Below are 16,914 nucleotides of genomic sequence, written 5' to 3' on the forward strand. Positions count from 1 at the left end.
ATGGAATATGATTGTGTTGTAAGAAATAATAAGCAGGCAAATTTCTGAAAAACCTGGAAAGACTTATATTAATTGATGCTGAGTGAAATGAGCAGAACCAGGAGAACATTGTACACAGTAATAGCAACATTGCTTGATGATCAATTGTAATAAACTTAACTCTTCTCAGCAATACAATGATCCAAGATAAGGAATCTGGATGCTGATTGAACCAGACTGTTTCTACTTTTTTTTTTTTCAGGTTTTTCCCTTTTGTTCTGATTCTTCTTTCACAACATGACTAATGAAGAAATATGTTTAATGTGACTGTACAAATATAACCTATACCAGATTGCTTACTGTCTTGGGGAGGGGGGAGGGAAGGGAGGGAGGGAGGGAGAAAAATTTGGAACTAAAAATCTTATAAAGACAAATGTTAAAAACTATTTTACATAAAACTAGAAAATAACAAAATACTTTTAAGATTTTTTTAAAAAAAGAATGTGTTACTTCAGAAATGAAAAGGCTTGCATCTGTTTCTGTGAAATTGTTGGTGCCGTCAAAGAAGAGGAGGAAGATGTAGACAATTTGACTTACTTTCATTTCTTCCATATGTACAGATTTGAGAATATGAGAGGCCAAACATGGGTAATAATCTTAAAAAGTGGAAAACATAACTCTCCCTTCAGGTCCATGGCTTTCAGAGAGGTGGAATGAAAAGAGCATTGGGTATATCAGGAAACACAGGTTAGAATCTCTACATGTACTAGCTGTCAGACCATGGGCACATCCCTCAAGGTTCAATTTTTCTTGTATGTAAATTAGAGATAAAAATACTTGCCCTACCTATCTCACAGGATTTTTGTGAGAAAGCAATGTAACCTTAAAGCATTCTCGACTGTAAATATGAATGGTTATTGCTATTCCTCTGCTACAGTTTTGCTCTGGTGCCTCCTGGTTGCCCTGGGTTCTCAAAAGCCACGTCAGGGGAAGGCAACTCGGACAGGTTCCACTCAGCTGGAAAGACTTTATTGCATTCAAGAACCACCCCACCAAAGGCCAGAGGAGAGACTTTTCACTACAAGGTGGCCATGGAGACCCATTATCATCATCTCATCATCATCCCACAGTAATTAATTTATGTGTCTATATGTATACATATGTATGTATATACAAACATACACACACATACATACATATATATACATACAAACACAAGCTTAATTCACTTGTGTAGTGTTATATATATGAGGGGTGGGATAATTGGCTTTCCTGTCGAAAGCACCAGTTCTGCTCATACTTACCAATTCCACCTCTGAGTCTCTTTCAGTTTCCCATATTTACAAACATGCCCCTTAAACAAAAGGTATCCATAATATATTCCCACAAAAACCTAAGTAAATGGCCATCAGAACCAAAGGTGGTGTTTTTAATTCTGAGACAGCTTTCTTTTTCATTTAAGAAAAGACTTAAATGTTAAAATGTTTTTCAACTATTTTAGGCATTTTATTTTCAGACCTAGACCAGAGTAGGTCTTCATGATTCTTTGAAATGGAAAAAACAAAACAAAACACAAAACTTATATTATTCTTCTCCCCTTTAAAAAGAAAACAAAGCATACTTACATATGTATTTAATAAGTACTTGGCAGACAAGGACCAATCATACATTCCTAGGCAGTTAATCAGAATAAAAATTTTCAGTGGATTCTTCATCATCTCTTGTATATTAAGAAAGTCATATTCAAAAAGTCTTTTACAGCGCAGAAAGTTTAGCTCACGATACTTCTCAATAGGCAATTCTTCTCCAGGGTGATGAGAAAAGAGGGGATCATTTTCAAAGGCTGAGAAGATTCTTTTCTTGAATTAAAAACAAAACAGTACTAAAGACCAAAAAAATCACAGGCAAAGTAACTGAATCTTACTATTGACTTTCATGCTTGTTCATGTCTGGGGTTGCTGACAAGCCCAGGTATGGAAGGAGAGTTGTTAGCACTCTAGGTTTGATTTACTGGTTTACACTGGGAAAATGAGCCTGAATAAGGGACCTGTCACTCACAATTTCTATAGGGCTTAGGGATATCATTGAGTACATGGAAAAACAGAATTATAGGAACTTTCAGATAGAAGAGATCCCAGGCATTATAAAAACCAAAGAATCGGGGCAGCTAGGTGTTGCAGTGGATAGAGCACCGGCCCTGGAGTCAGGAGGACCTGAGTTCAAATCCGACCTCAGACACTTAACATTTACTAGCTGTGTGACCCTGGGCAAGTCACTTAACCCCAATTGCCTCACTAAAAAAAACAAACAAACAAAAAAACAAAAAAACCCACAAAGAATCTCAGAGTTAAAAGGAATCTCAAAAGCAATCTTATCCACCCATATGATCAAGAATTCCTTCTACATTATCATTAATAAGAGGAAAACCTGCTACTTCCCAAGGCAACCTATTGCACTTTTTGATCCCTCTAATTGCTACAATTTTTCTTAGATGATCTGAAATTCACTCCTTTACAAATCTTACTCATTGCTTCCAATTGTTCTCTAGGGCCAGGTAGAAGAAATCTAGTCCTTCTTCCACATGGAAGTCCTTTAAATAACTGAGGCCAGCTATATCTTGCCCTCCTTATGTCTTTTTTCCTTTGGGCTAAATAATTTTAGTTCCTTCAGTCAATCTTCCTACATCAAAATCTTGATGCTATTCCTCACCCTGGGTGTCTCCTCTGTTTATGTCCAGGTTTGTTAAAGCCCTTCCAAAAATGCAAGGCCAAGAACTGACTTCCACAACATCCCAGATGTGGCCTGGCCAAGATAGAGGACACTGAGATTATCACTTCTCTTATTGGGGACATTTCTTACTTTCAATCAATGGGATTTTTATGTTGGTAAAGAGAAAGTTATTCAGAACACTGATATATTTTCTAATGTCATCAAAATGGGACCTTCAGTTATTAAAACTATAATCTTTTATTCAACACAGCCAAATTTCAGTTTCAAAATGTCATAACATGATCTCTAAATGTCATTAATTCAGACCTATGATCGCTAAATAGTCAGCCTAGTTAAAAACTTACTCATATTTTAAGTTAGCTACATAGAGATGTAATTCAAATTTCATCATTTGAAAATTGTGGCAAATTGGAAAGAGGATTTGAAACTGAAGTATGTTACTCTGTAAAGGAGTATGTCATTCTCCTTTGTTATAGTTGAAACAACACTAGACTTGATGTCAAAAGACCTGAGTTTTAGTCTTAGTTTTACCACTTAATCATTAGATAACTTTAAGCAAGTTTCTTAATCTCCCTAAGTCTCAGTTTCCTCATCTGTAAAATGGGCATAATACTTGCACTACTCCTCCCTCACAGCTTTTGTAAAGAAAGCATTTAAAAAATGTAAGATATTAAGTCCAAAGTCTAACAACTCCTTAAATGAACATACTCCAACATGACAAGGCAATAAAGTACTTAATACATTTTACACAATGTAAAACAAGCATCTCACCTTGAAAATGATCATATCTTCCCCATCTAAGAATAACAACATTTCCTTCCAATTGAAGGATGATTTAGCTCTATACATACACAATGGTCCTTTAGGAAGATCTGGCAACAAAGCATCCTGAGAGCTTTGATTGCAATCATTTCCTTTAGAATTTGGTGCCATTTTGGAAATTATTCTGCAAAAGAAATCAGTTAATATTGTTAGGTTTGTATTTATAGAGTATATGTCCAACAATGAAGTTTATTAGACACTTTAACGAAAACAAACATTCCCTGAAATAACATTTCCATGATGGCAGCTTATTAATGGCCATCATCAGTTAATACTGTATCCTGCATGTTGTAGGTGCTTACTAAATGCTTGTTCAACTACCCCAACACACAAGCCAGAAAAGTGAAGAAGTATCAGGAATCAAACTCGTTTTGTTTGGCCTCAAAGGGCAGATCTGGTGGCAAGAGGTAGACAAATTCAGACTCAATTTAAGAAAATTAAGAAAAAAACTTCCGGGGCATCTGGGTGATACAGTGGAGAGAGCACTGGCCCTGGGTTCAGGAGGACCTGAGTTCAAATTCGGCCTCAGACACTTGACACTTAACTAGCTGTGTGACCTTGGGCAAGTCACTTAACCCCAATTGCTTCACAAAAAAAGAAAAAAAGAAAGAAAAACAAACTTCCTCACCATCCAAGTTGTCCAAGTGAGGAATGAATTGCACTTGGGAGGGAGAAAGTTCCTCCTTAATAAAGGACTTCAAGCTAAGGCTGCATGACAATTTGGTCAAGGATGCTATGGTAGATGGCTCCCAACTCTGAGATTCTTTGATGCTGTCAAATGTGGCATGAATTGGGCAGATGTGTAATTTTCAATAAATAGCAAGGAATTGTTGGCCTAAAAAATTAAGCCAGTGAACAAACTGGAGTATATAAATGTAATGGAATAATACTATTGTGCTGTAAGAAATGATGAGCAGGCATATTTCAGAAAAACCTGGAAAGACTTAAGTGGAATGATTCTGAGTGAAGTGAGCAGAACCAGAACAGCAACATTGTGTGATGATCAACTGTGCTAGACTTGGCTCTTCTCAGCACAATGATCCAAGGCAATATCAAAGAACTCATGATGGAAAAATGTTCTCCACATACAGAAAAATGCACTGTGGATTATGAATACAGAATGAACTATACTGTTTCTATGTTTTTTGTTTTTATTTTTGAGATTGTTCCCTTTTGTTCTGATTCCTCTTGCATAACATGACTACTGCAGAAATATATTTAATGTGATTGTACACATATAACCTATATCAGATTGCTTTCTGTCTTGGGGAGGGGGGAGGGAAGGGAGGGAGGGAGAAAAATTTGGAACGAAAAATTTTATAAAAACAAATGTTGAAAAATATTTTTACATGTAACTAGAAAATAATAAAATACTTTTATGATAAAAAAAATTAAGCCAGGATTTCCAATAACTATGTATATCTAAAACTAATTAAAGGGGCAGCTACGTGGTGCAGTAGATGGAGCACTGGCTCTGGAGTAAGGAGGATCTGAGTACATATCTGGCCTTAGATACTTATATGCTGCCTGACCCTGGACAAGTAAGACACTTAGCCCTGATTTCCTACAAAAAACTATAAAATAAAACTAATTTAGGAAGTTGCTGATACTCTAGGGGATTGTTTTTTTTTTCTCCTTCTGATTCTTTAATCAGGAATAGCAAAGGACAAGCAGTAGCATCCACTATACCGAACATAAAGGAAAAGAACAAGCTGGGAAGTCAAATGTACCAGTTGGAGAAGTTGGGTAGAGAAAGAGCTCAGGGCTTTCCTTCCACAACTGGTCCAAGAAGGAATTCCTTCCCACACCTCTGTAGAAGCTCCCACAGACATGGCAAATGGCATAAAAAATAATGTGGGTAGAAGCAAGAGGTGGGGGGAAAGAGGAAGTAACGATATGCTTTGTAAAAGTTTTGTAACAGAATCCAAAAAATTCAATAAACATTTATTGAGCATTTATTAAGTGCTTAGCACTGGGGGAAAGATGTGAATATAAGTATGATAGTTTCTTCCTTCAAGTAACTTACCATCAATAAGGAAGAAAAAAATCACACACACACACACACACACACACACACACACACACACACACACAAAGGGAAACATGGAGACCTCTACAAGTGAGACAAGATAATGGTTCTCCAGGACCCTAACTTCTCTATTGTTGCTAATGGTGACAGTATCCTCTAAGTCACAGATCAGACTCTTTGGTGGTTCTTCCTTCTCCCTCAGCCACATCCCATCAGTTTGATCTCTGCAACATCAGTTCCATTGACCATCTCCTGCTGCCACCACCACAATGCAGGCCCTTGTGTATTTCTCACTTGAAAAATTGTAATGATTACCCAAAGACTTTCTGCCTTCAATTTTTCTTTCCCCTGACTCCTCCCCTACACATCTGTCCAAGGACCTTCCAAATGCACTGTTCTGACAATGTCATTACTTATTTGAACTTCCAGTGGTTTCCCAACTTTATTTGATCAAATAAAGTAAAAACTCAAAACTCTAACATTCAAGGCTTCCACCATTTGGTTTCAAACTCTCTTTCCTAACAGGAGTTATATGAGTTAGTTTGTATAACTCCCCTACATGTATTTTACATTGCCATTAAACAAGATTATTCTCTCCCCTGGTCCAAATCTCCTTCTTCTCCTTGCCTTTGCTAATACTGTCTTCCCCAGACCTATGACTGGAAATAAGTGCCCACTCTCCATCTTTATCTGTTGGTTCCCCTCTTTTACTTGAAGGTACAAGTTAAATGTTTCCTCCTGTATGAATCTTTCCTAATACTCCACCCCCATTCCTTTAATCCTTCCTCAGATTTCTAAGTCTATTTCAACCTCTTCTTTGTACTATTCTCAATCTCTTTTGCACCATAGTTATGTAAGGGGCTAAAATTCTAGCTAGTCTGTCTAAAATATCTAATGAGTGGTCGCCAATAAATTATAAGTTTTAGTGAGAGTATTTAAATGTTTAAGTATTTATTAAAGAACATTAGGATCAAAAGAAAAGTAAAATTCTAACTATTTCCAAGAGACCCCATCATCCAACCTGCCATGGCAAGGTCAGGAACAAAAAGGGCCCCACAGTTCCTTCTTCCTCCCAGAAGCCTCCTGTGAAACTGGAAACATACTGTACACACACACACACACACACACACACACACACACACACACACACACACACACACACACCACCAAGCTAATTGGCTGGTAGCTTTGATAGACAGTACCCACAAGCAAACACTACTTCCTGATGCCAAGGAAAAGCTGCATGGCTTGCCCTTAGACGCCTTCTCCTCCTCATGGCGGAGCTTTCCTTCAGTAACTCTCCAGAAGGTGGCGTCACTCCAATCGTTAACAGTTATTTGAATAGTCTCTGGTACATCCCTCATTCTAACAGCTCAGGAAAGCCTTGTCTCACATTTATCCTTATAGCAAACAGTCTATGTGCAATCAATGTTTGCTAAAATAAATGGAACTGAATTGGAATTGTCATTAAGTGTAAATAAGAAATCCTAACACAATGCTATGAAAAACATGAGGAGAAAAATACTACTTCCAGTCGAGGATGGAAGAAAAGTATCTTAGAAGACTTCATCAAGAAAATGCCATGAACAGGACCTTCAAAGTATTTAGAAATTCAACATTAAGAGACTGCCAAATATTTTCATGCAGTCCAAGATGGGCAGATGTAAATATAGACAAATAAAAGTAATATCAGGAGCAGCTAGGTGGAGCAGTGGATAGAGCACCGGCCCTGGAGTCAGGAGGACCTGAGTTCAAATCTGGCCTCAGACACTTAACATTTACTAGCTGTGTGACCCTGGGCAAGTCACTTAACCCCAATTGCCTCATCCCCCCCAAAAAAGTAATATCAGGTAGAATGGGGTAAGTGAAAAGAGATCTAGGCAGGAAAAATGGTAGGAGAAATGTAAATGTAAGGACATACTCTTATGGGCTTTTAATAGGACAGGCATAGATGGGAAGAGGAAAAGTCCATTCCAGACACAGGGGTTGGCATGAGGCAAAAACACAAAGACTAAAGAGGACAGAACCAAAATGGATGATGGTCAACAGCTTTCAGTCCATCTAAAATGCAGAGTTAGTGTGCAATGAGATAGTAAAAAAAGATTGGCTTTTAGATAGTAATCTTTCTTAGTAAATTAGAGATATGATCCAATTTTTAAAACTGATCTATTTTCCTTCAATGGGTATGATTAAGCAGAGGATGGATAACCACCAAATCCAGAGTTGGAATGAATCTGACATCCAGTCTCATGGAAGCCTTTAACTACTGCACTTGTCAGAGATATTGTAGAGAAGAAGTATCAAACTCAGTGGTTTGTAAACCAGATTAAAATGCAATTGGGAGGGGGCATTTAGGTGGCACAGTGGATAGAGCACGGCCCTGGATTCAGGAGGACCTGAGTTCAAATCCGACCTCAGACACTTGACACTTACTGGCTGTGTGATCCTGGGCAAGTCACTTAACGCTCATTGCCCTGCCCCCCCCATGCCCCCATGCAATGGGGAAATGCTTAACAAAATAAATAAAGATACAATATGACATTGTTATAATGTTAATTTTTTGGTTGTCTAAGTCAAGCTTAGTGGCCCCCCATTTCTATTTGAGAGGCAGCTAGAGGGCTCAGTAAATACAGTTCTGGCCTGGAGTTAGAAAGGCCTGAGTTCAAATCTAGCTTCAGATACTTACTAGTTGTGTGACCCTGGACAAGTCACTTAACCTTTGTTTGCCTTAATCCACTGGAAAAGAAAATAGCAAACCACTCCAGTATCTTTGTCAAGAAAACCCAATGGACAGCATGGTCCATGAGGTCATGAAGAGTCAGACATTCCGGAACAACTAAACAACAAATTTGTATTTGGATTTATACCACTGTTGTAGGGGATACATTTTGTCAAAGCAGTTTGAAATAGATACACAATAATGTCCCTTTTAGTTCCAAGGATCTATCATTCTCTGGCAACATATAGAGGCATGCTGGTCTTTTCTTTGATAATTAATATAACTTAGAGTAAACATATAACTATTTTTACCCCTCATCATCATAAAAGCAGCACTCTTAGTATGTGGTAAAAATTTTTTAAAATATGCATACATTTTCTCACTAAAGTAAAATGAATACTTCTGATATTAAGAAAGGCTTCTGACAAATTAACAAGTCAACAAGTATTTATTAAACACTTACTATGTATCAGGAGAGGGGAAAGGAAAGGAAGAGGACATGTTAGAGAAAGTGCAGGGTGGGTCAGGAGTAAAGTCCAGTGAGGGACATTAAAATAAATTATTAAATGAAGGTTAGAATGAGCAGAGTCCAACACTTTAACATCAGCATAACTATGTCAAAGTAAACATAACACTGAAAATGGATTTAGTGAGTTTCATTTTATATCCTGAGAATTGGTGAACCTGACAAAAATGGCATTAGTCAATAATATGTATGTCAATGGCAATAGCTAATACAATAATACAATATTAATGGAAATGGGAATTGGTCCAAACATTCTGGATAACTGGGAATTTTGCAAGAAAAGTGATTAGATTGTTCAAACCCTTTGATCTGGCAATCCCATTGTTTTATATATTTTCCTTTAAAGAAAGAACATTAAATTTGGATTCAGAAGCCCTTGGTTCAAAACCTGACTGCCACGTACGAGCTGGGTGACCTTAGACAAATCACCCACTCAAAGCCTGTTTCTTTCCCTATAAAATGATGTAGTTTGATTAATAAAGTTGGTTTTGGGATCTAATATTCTAAAAGCTAAGTTATACATAAGATAAAGGACTGAGAGTCTGAAGTGTTTTGTTGGAACCTCAGGGCATTGTGCAATTCAGAGGAGAAGACACAGGTGATGCCTCTTCCTTAGCTTTCCTAGCCATATGTCACACTTAGAGGGGTGGCTGAAAGCAGGACCAAAGAGCGCTTGCAACCCCACGCCCCAGGGGACATTAAGGAATGGCAGGGACTAGGCACAGAGCTCACATGTATTTTGTAATAGATTACAAACTAGAGAGGGCATGACTGGAGTGAGAGGCGATGGTGAGAACATGAAGTCAGACAGAAATGGTGATCAGACAACTGATCTCCTCTACCTCTCAGCACACACAGTCATGTTCTGAGCATGGATGAGAGCTGGAAGATCAGGTTTTGGTTAGTATTGCTTGTTGGCAGAGGAGGTGCCGACCTGCATTAGGGAGTTCCCTTCCCAGTTAAAATCACAGGTCTGGTACAAAAAACAAAAAACTGACTAGGAGCAGGAGTAGCTGACCTTGCCTCTGGATTTTCTTTTGAAAGGATCCTCCAAAACTGTTGCTATGTCTACACCAGCTTCTCAAAGACTCTTTTGTCTTACTCCTTGGCTCTCTGCTTTTATTCATTCAGATTGCTAAAGCAGCCAGTTAAGTCACTTCCAAAGAGATGATGGCACATTATTTTAACTTTAGAATAAATGAATTCTGCCAATGAAAGTCTCTCACACAGCCAGAAACTGGCTGTTTTTTCTCTGCCTATAGACTTCCCCCTTCTAATGGTTTGTTTTGTTTTGTTTTTTTAAAGAACTGCTTCTTCTGTTATTCCTTTCTTTAATAAGTTTAATTGATGCCTTTTATTTTTAGTTCTCGTTCATTTCCAGATAAACACCTTTATCCTTTACCACCTTATGAACTTTCCCTTATAACAGATGGATAGGATCTGACAGTATATGAGATATGCACCCATAAGGCACCCTACCTCCCACTACTTCTCTAATGAAAGGAGTTAGGTGTATTCTCTTAGTTCTATTCTAGGGTCAAGATTAATTATTATAACTACATAGCATTCAGCTTTAGTTTAGGGTGCTGTTCATTTGTATTTTTATAGGGAGTATGTATCTTATTTTCCTGGTTCTGCTTACTTTATCAGCTCATATCAGATTTCCATCGTTTTTCTGAATTCCTTATATTTTTCATTTCTTAAGATGTAATAATTTTCTATTACATTCATTTTCTATAATTTGTTTCACCATTCCCCAATCCATGGCCATCTGAATTGCTTCCATTTCTTTTGACTGTTCAAAATTTCACAAAAAATTATGACCACAAATACTCTGGAACATATGAGAACCTTTTTTGTCTTTAACCTTCTTGGAACATATCCCCAAAAGTGGGGTCTTGAGGTCAAAGAGTATGGACCACTTTTGTCACATAATTCCAAATTGCTTTCCAAAATAATTGGACCAATTCACAACTCTACCAACTGTTTATTATTCTGCCTATTTTTCAAAGCCCCTTTGATGTTGACTATTTCTCTCTTTTGTTATCTTTGCCAATGTGATGAGTGAGGTGAAAGCCAAGGATCATTTTAATTTGCATTTCTCTTATCATTAGTGATTTGGAACAAAACTTCATGTGGTTATTAGTAGTTTGCAATCCTTTTGAGAATTATTTCTATTCTTTGGCCATCTATAGATGTGTGTATATGATATAAAATCTTGATTATAAGATCTTTATCAGATATATATATATATATAATACAAAGATTTTCTCCCATTTGAAATTTTACCTTATCTCAGCTGCATTTTTTCTTATTAAAAAAAATTAGCTCCAATTTCCAATCCCCTTTCCCTCCACTTGATAGTATTCTATTTTTCCCAATTACATGTAAAACAGTTTTCAACATTAATTTTTGTTAAGATTTTGAGTTCCAAATTTTCTCCTCCCTTCCTCCCTCCCCACGACAGTAAGCAATCTGATATATGTTATACATAAACTATCATGTTAAACATATTTCCACATCAGTCATGTTGTAAAAGAAGAATCAGAACAAAAGGGAAAAACTATGAGAAAGAAAAAAATGACAAATAAACAACAAAAGTGAAAATAGCATGCCTCAATCTGCATTCAGACTCCATACTTCTTTCTCTGCATGCAGATAGCATTTTCCATCATGAGTCATTCAAAAGTTTTTAAATATTCCATTCATTCCCTTTTCCAAAAACTTTCAATGCCAACCGAATAAAAGCATAAACTCCCTCATCTGCCATTCAAGAAAGTTCATGAGATGGCACCCTCCTATTTTTCCAACTTTATATAGCATTAATCCACTAAACATGTCCTATCCTCCAATTACACTGTACAATTCGCCATTACCCAAACATTACCCTGCATTTTCTTTCCTCTTTGCCTTTTCTCTAGACATCTCCTTCTTGCAGAATGCCCTCCCCTCCATTTCTGCTTGTTAAAACCTACTAGAATTTGCATTCTGATGGTATAGGCTTTAAGAATTCAGAGTCAATTTTTCCTCACACTGAGGTATTGGAAAATAACTTGTATGGAGGACAGTAATCCATGTATAATGTAAATCCAAATTTGTAAAGTGTCTGCAAATGTTGCAAAGAACATCATACTCTACTACAAAGTACAAGTCTGTTTGTCAAAAACCTATTGTGAAGAAAAGAACCTATTTGAACAAAAATATTTATAGCAGCTCTTTTTATGGTGGGTAAGAATTAGAAATTGAGAGGATATCCATGAATTGGGGAATGGCTAAACAAGTTGTGGTATATGATTGTAAGGGCATTTTATTGTTATAAGAAATGACAAGCAGAACGATTTCAGAAAAACCTGGAAAGACTTACATGAACTGATACAGAGAGAAATGGGCAGAACCAGGAGAACACAGTACAAAGTAACAACATTGTATGATGAACAACTGTGAATGACAGCTATTCTCAGGATTACAATGATCCAAGACAATCCCAAAGGACTAATGTTAAGAAATGCTATCTGCCTCCAGAGAAAGAACTGATGTCATCTAAATATAGACCAAAGAATACTTTTTTTTTTACTTTCTTTTTTTTTTTTGTTCGAATTTTCTTGCACAAAATGACTAATAGGGAAATGTTACATGATTGCACATGTATAAGCTATATCAGACTGCTTGCCTTCTCAGGGAGGATAGGAAGTATAGAATATGAAACTCAAAACTTTTTAAAAAGAATGTTAAAAATTGTTTTTACACGTAATTGGGGGAAAATAAAATGTTATTAAAAAAAACAAACTACTGTGACCAGAGAGCCCTGTGCTGGAACTAGTAGAAAGAAAGTTTAGACCTATTGTGGTCTGACCTAAAACTCTGATGAAGTGTCTGGTCTAGCAAGGGTATCGAACACAAATAACTATAATACACAATACTATATAAGTATATTAGTTACAAATACAAGTGGATCAGCCACTTCAAGTTCCACATCTTTATTTTACTCAAATCCTTCAAAGTGACTCCTCCAGGGTCTCTCTTTTGTCTTAAACATCCCCAATTTCCACAGATGACTTCCATCTTATGGAGTTTGGGGCTGCCTGAGGATTTGTCCCCTGAGTACTAGATGATCAGAATTACAGTAAAGTGAAGAACTACTGATTTATTTTTATCTCCCTTGTAGATTAGCTTTAAAGGATGACTCCTGTTCTAGTTTATTAACATGCTTTCTGTACTTCTCATGATTTAATCAACTTTGGTTATAATCATGATCACTTTTTCACCTGACCAGTAAAACCTAAGAACTATACCAGTGAGTATACTCTCAATTCTCTATAATCATATAGATCCATCTAAATTCTTATGGAAAGAGCTGTATGCTCTTCCACCAGCTAGGAATCCAGACAAAACACGTAACATGAAGCAACACAGGGAATGTTAATGGCAATTAGCCTATAGATTGGTCATATAAAGTGTCTAGTGATTTATAAACAATTATTATTGTTGTTCTTAATGATGATACTACTCATATGTCTATAGTGATTTAAGGGTTACAAAGCATTTTTCCCACAATTCTATGGAGTTTAAGTATCATTAACTACATTTTACTAATTAGGAAACCAAGAGGCAAGGATAGTGACTTGCCCAAGACCACAGAATGAAAGCTGAGATTTTATCACAGGTCTCCTAATAGTCATTACACTATCTCCATGCTACCTCTCCTCATGGAAGGATCCATGGACAGAATTCATGAAAAGGGGTGTCTCAGTTATGGGGACTCATATATTGGGAGCCCAGAAGGCCAAGGTAACAGAAAAGAGGATTGCAAACAGAGGAGTCATAGATCTGGGGCACAGAGACACAAAGGGACACAGAAGAACAGAGACAGAGGCACAGGGAGAAATGGGACAGAGAGACACAAAGGGATTAAAGCAGTAGGGGACAGGGACATACCAGACAGGTTAGAGTTGGAAGGGGCCTCAGAAGTTATTTATCTGCTCCAAGGGTTCTTAACCCCTTGACAGATTGGACAGATTGCTAGATTTTGGGGGTCTTTGAACTTAAATGAAATAAAAATACATCTTTATTCTTACTAAGCTCTACCTGAAATGTAGCATTCCCTTCAAATATTAATATTAATATATATTATCCTGAGGAGCCCATAGGCTTCACTAGATTGCCAAAGAAGTCCATGAAAAAAAAAAAGGTTAAGAATCCCTTATCTAGTTCAACCTCTCCATTTTAGAAATGAGGAAACTGAGACCCAGAGAGGGTAGTGAGAGAAAAAGGGGAATAAGCAGGGGAGAATTTGGGGACAGGCAAGGACAAGGAGACATTGAGGGAAGGGGGATAAAGAATATCACTGGGGCCTGAGCCCCTAGAAGAACATGGGGTGCAGAGATATCATGTAGATGAGAGGCATAGGGAGGCAAAGAAGCAGGGACACTCGGATACAGAGGGGCAGGATAGAGAAGTACAGACTCACAAGGTCTGCGTAGAGCCAGGCACGGGGATGGGGGGAGGGGCTGGGGGGGCGCAAGGAGACACATGGACGGTGAAACAGTGACTGAGACAGAGACACCGGGGATAGAGAGAATGGAGTACAGGGGCACAGGAAAGAAGACCCTCAGGGATGGGGGTCAGAGGCAGAGGTCAAGGGCCCGGGGGAGAAGGAACACATGGACAGTGAGACAGGGAACAGAGAGAAGAGGGGAGTGGAGAGAAGGCAAGACCAGGAAACCGAAAAGAGGAAATATGGGGATGGGGGCAGAGTTCAAGGGCCCGGAGGGACAGCGGGAGGATGGGGTGTGGGGGGATCGGGGCAGAGAAAAGAAAGCAGGGACACACAGGCGGGGTCCTGGACGCAGGACAGGCGGCAGGACAGCGCAGAATGACCTGAGGACACGAGAACAAGGGACAGGGCCACGGCGCGGGCCGGGGAGACACGGACACAGGCCCCGCGGGGCCGAAGGACAGAGAAGTTCAGGGACACCGGACACCCGGTAGGGGAGAGAAGGGACGGCGCAGCAGGGGACACTGAGCGACACTGGGTGGGGGGTGGAGATGACGCGAGGAAGTGGCGGGACAAGGACAGACGCGGCTGTGACAAGTCTGCCATCCTGGGGAAAAGCCCAGGTGCTCCCCCCTTACCAGCTCCAGCTGCGGTCCAGCCTCCGAGCCACCCGTACTCCCCTGGACCTCCTAGACCAGCCGGAGTCCTAAGGAGACTCCGGGCTGCGTAGCGCTTCTAGTCCCGGCTTCCCCACAACCAGGAGAAGGGGCGGGTCCGGGGGCGGGGCTACAGAGGTGGCAGGGGGCGGGGAGGAAAGGAAACCACTATATCCCACAGCCCGCCCCCACGCTCTCCCTCCCTCTAGACCTGGCTTTAGCAAACGCCCAAAGAATGCGACGTAACCATAGGGACGGGCCTCTTGGGCGTCATCACAAGGCGACTCAGTGGTCGCCTAGGAAACTCTTGGGGCGCACTTTGCCCACGGGCTTGGCCCTGAATAGAAAAAGGCCCCAAGAATTCCTCGTAAAGGAAGTATCCTCATCAAGCCCCCTCCAGCTTTGACCTTGATTCGGGAGAAAGGGGGAAAGCAAAGATACAATTTAGTCTTTCTCTTACTCCCTGGAGGCAGCATTATTTGTAATAACAATAACTGTGGTAATGACTAGCGGGTATAAAGTGCTTTAATGTTTGCAAAGCACTTGTATGGATAATTTACATTATCTAGTCAGGAGACCAAGAACAGGACAGACAAGAGCCATATTTCTATAGGGTGGAGAAAATGTACAAAACCTGTATGCTGTGAGTTGGGGGGAGACAGCTCCCCAGAAATAGTAGCCGTACAGGTAAAGGAAATGAAACCTTCAAGGTTGTGCTGATGCCTCCCACCTGGAATTTTCAGATGAGATGAAGTAGGGACCCCACCAATATGGTCTGATGAAATTAACTACAGAGAACAAAGCTAATATATTCTTCCCACTCACCCCCAATTCACCCATAACCTGTCTACCTCCCAAACAAGGACTGTGACTGATCAGCCTCACCAGATATATTCCTTTTGCAGCCTGTGTTAAAGCTGTGTAAAACCTTATAACTGTGCATCTCCCTCTGTTCTGTTAAGTGATCTCCTGAATTTAATCTTTTTTGAGTTGTCATATTTCCCAGAAACACTGGACTCAGAGCATGAAGGAGGCCTTGAATGTGTCAGAGCTCCCACGAGCTCACATGATTTGTTGTTGTACCCCAAGCTGGACTCCCTGTGTGTCCTTGGGGGTCAAGGCAAGTACCAGTTGTCTTTGCCAGGCAGGGATACTGCTTGTGCAGCTGGGGTCTTCTGCAGATAAGGAGACCCCGCCCCCCTCCTATCTTTTTAGTTTAGCAGTTCCCAAAGGAAAAGGATGTGGCTTTTGCCTTCTCCCTGCTCTTTCCTATCAGGAGTGGTTTGGGTGTCCTAGCCTTTGATGCATTGTTCCCCCTCCCGTGTTATACCCTATACCCCTTCTTGGTATCCCCTCCTCCCTTTGTCCTGCTATTAAAAAAAAATGTAAACTTCTGTGAAAACGTGTTTCCAATGTATTTTCATTTCTCTTGTAATAAACCTGGTTTTCACAGAAGTCTCATGATACTGTGATTGCTTGACAGTTCTCCTCCTTCACCTGTCACACATAATGAAGTGCTTACTCCTTAATCCCTTACTCCTTATCAAGGCTAACCCCTCTACCTCTTTAAAGTGTAGCCCATTTCCTCCTGTCTCCCTCCTGTCTCCTCCAACAGATTGCCCCTCTGACACCTATATTCTTTCACTTATTATCAATCTCTCCCTCTCTGCTGGCTAATTTCCTACAGCTAACAAACACATCTATGTTTCCCCATCCTAAAGAAAAAAAAACACACTTAATCCTTCCATCCTGCTATCATCCTATATCTCTTCCCTTTGTAGCCAAACTCCTGGAAAAACTTTGCAATAGGTGCCACCACTTTCTCCCCTCTCATTCTGGTCTTAATCCTTTACAAGAGGTGTGTGGGGTGTTCAAGGAGGACTACCACCTCTGGTGTCAGAGCTTGCCAAGACCTTTTCAGGGCTGCTCGTCCACCTTTGGTGTCTACCTGGCATTCAA

At 39.5% G+C, this 16,914-nt stretch overlaps 1 protein-coding gene across 2 annotated transcripts in view; it reads right to left on the reverse strand.

Moving 5' to 3' along the window:
* Positions 1-15,072, reverse strand: part of ACOX3 (acyl-CoA oxidase 3, pristanoyl) — an 85,234-nt gene extending 70,162 nt beyond the window's left edge. Inside the window, exons 1-3 of one of the 2 annotated variants that reach the window (XM_043972939.1) lie at positions 14,938-15,072; positions 3,481-3,655; positions 1,605-1,838 (exon numbers count right to left, since the gene is read on the reverse strand). In XM_043972939.1, coding sequence (XP_043828874.1) covers positions 1,605-1,838; positions 3,481-3,642 — 396 coding nt within the window. In that variant the 5' untranslated portion in view covers positions 3,643-3,655; positions 14,938-15,072. Of the gene's footprint in view, positions 1-1,604; positions 1,839-3,480; positions 3,656-14,937 lie in introns of those variants that run through there. The other variant, XM_043972940.1, reaches the window with a different exon arrangement.
* Positions 15,073-16,914: the final 1,842 nt, after the last annotated feature.

The sequence above is a fragment of the Dromiciops gliroides genome, chromosome 6 (assembly GCF_019393635.1).
Source record: "Dromiciops gliroides isolate mDroGli1 chromosome 6, mDroGli1.pri, whole genome shotgun sequence".
In the NCBI taxonomy this organism is placed as follows: Eukaryota; Metazoa; Chordata; class Mammalia; order Microbiotheria; family Microbiotheriidae; genus Dromiciops; species Dromiciops gliroides.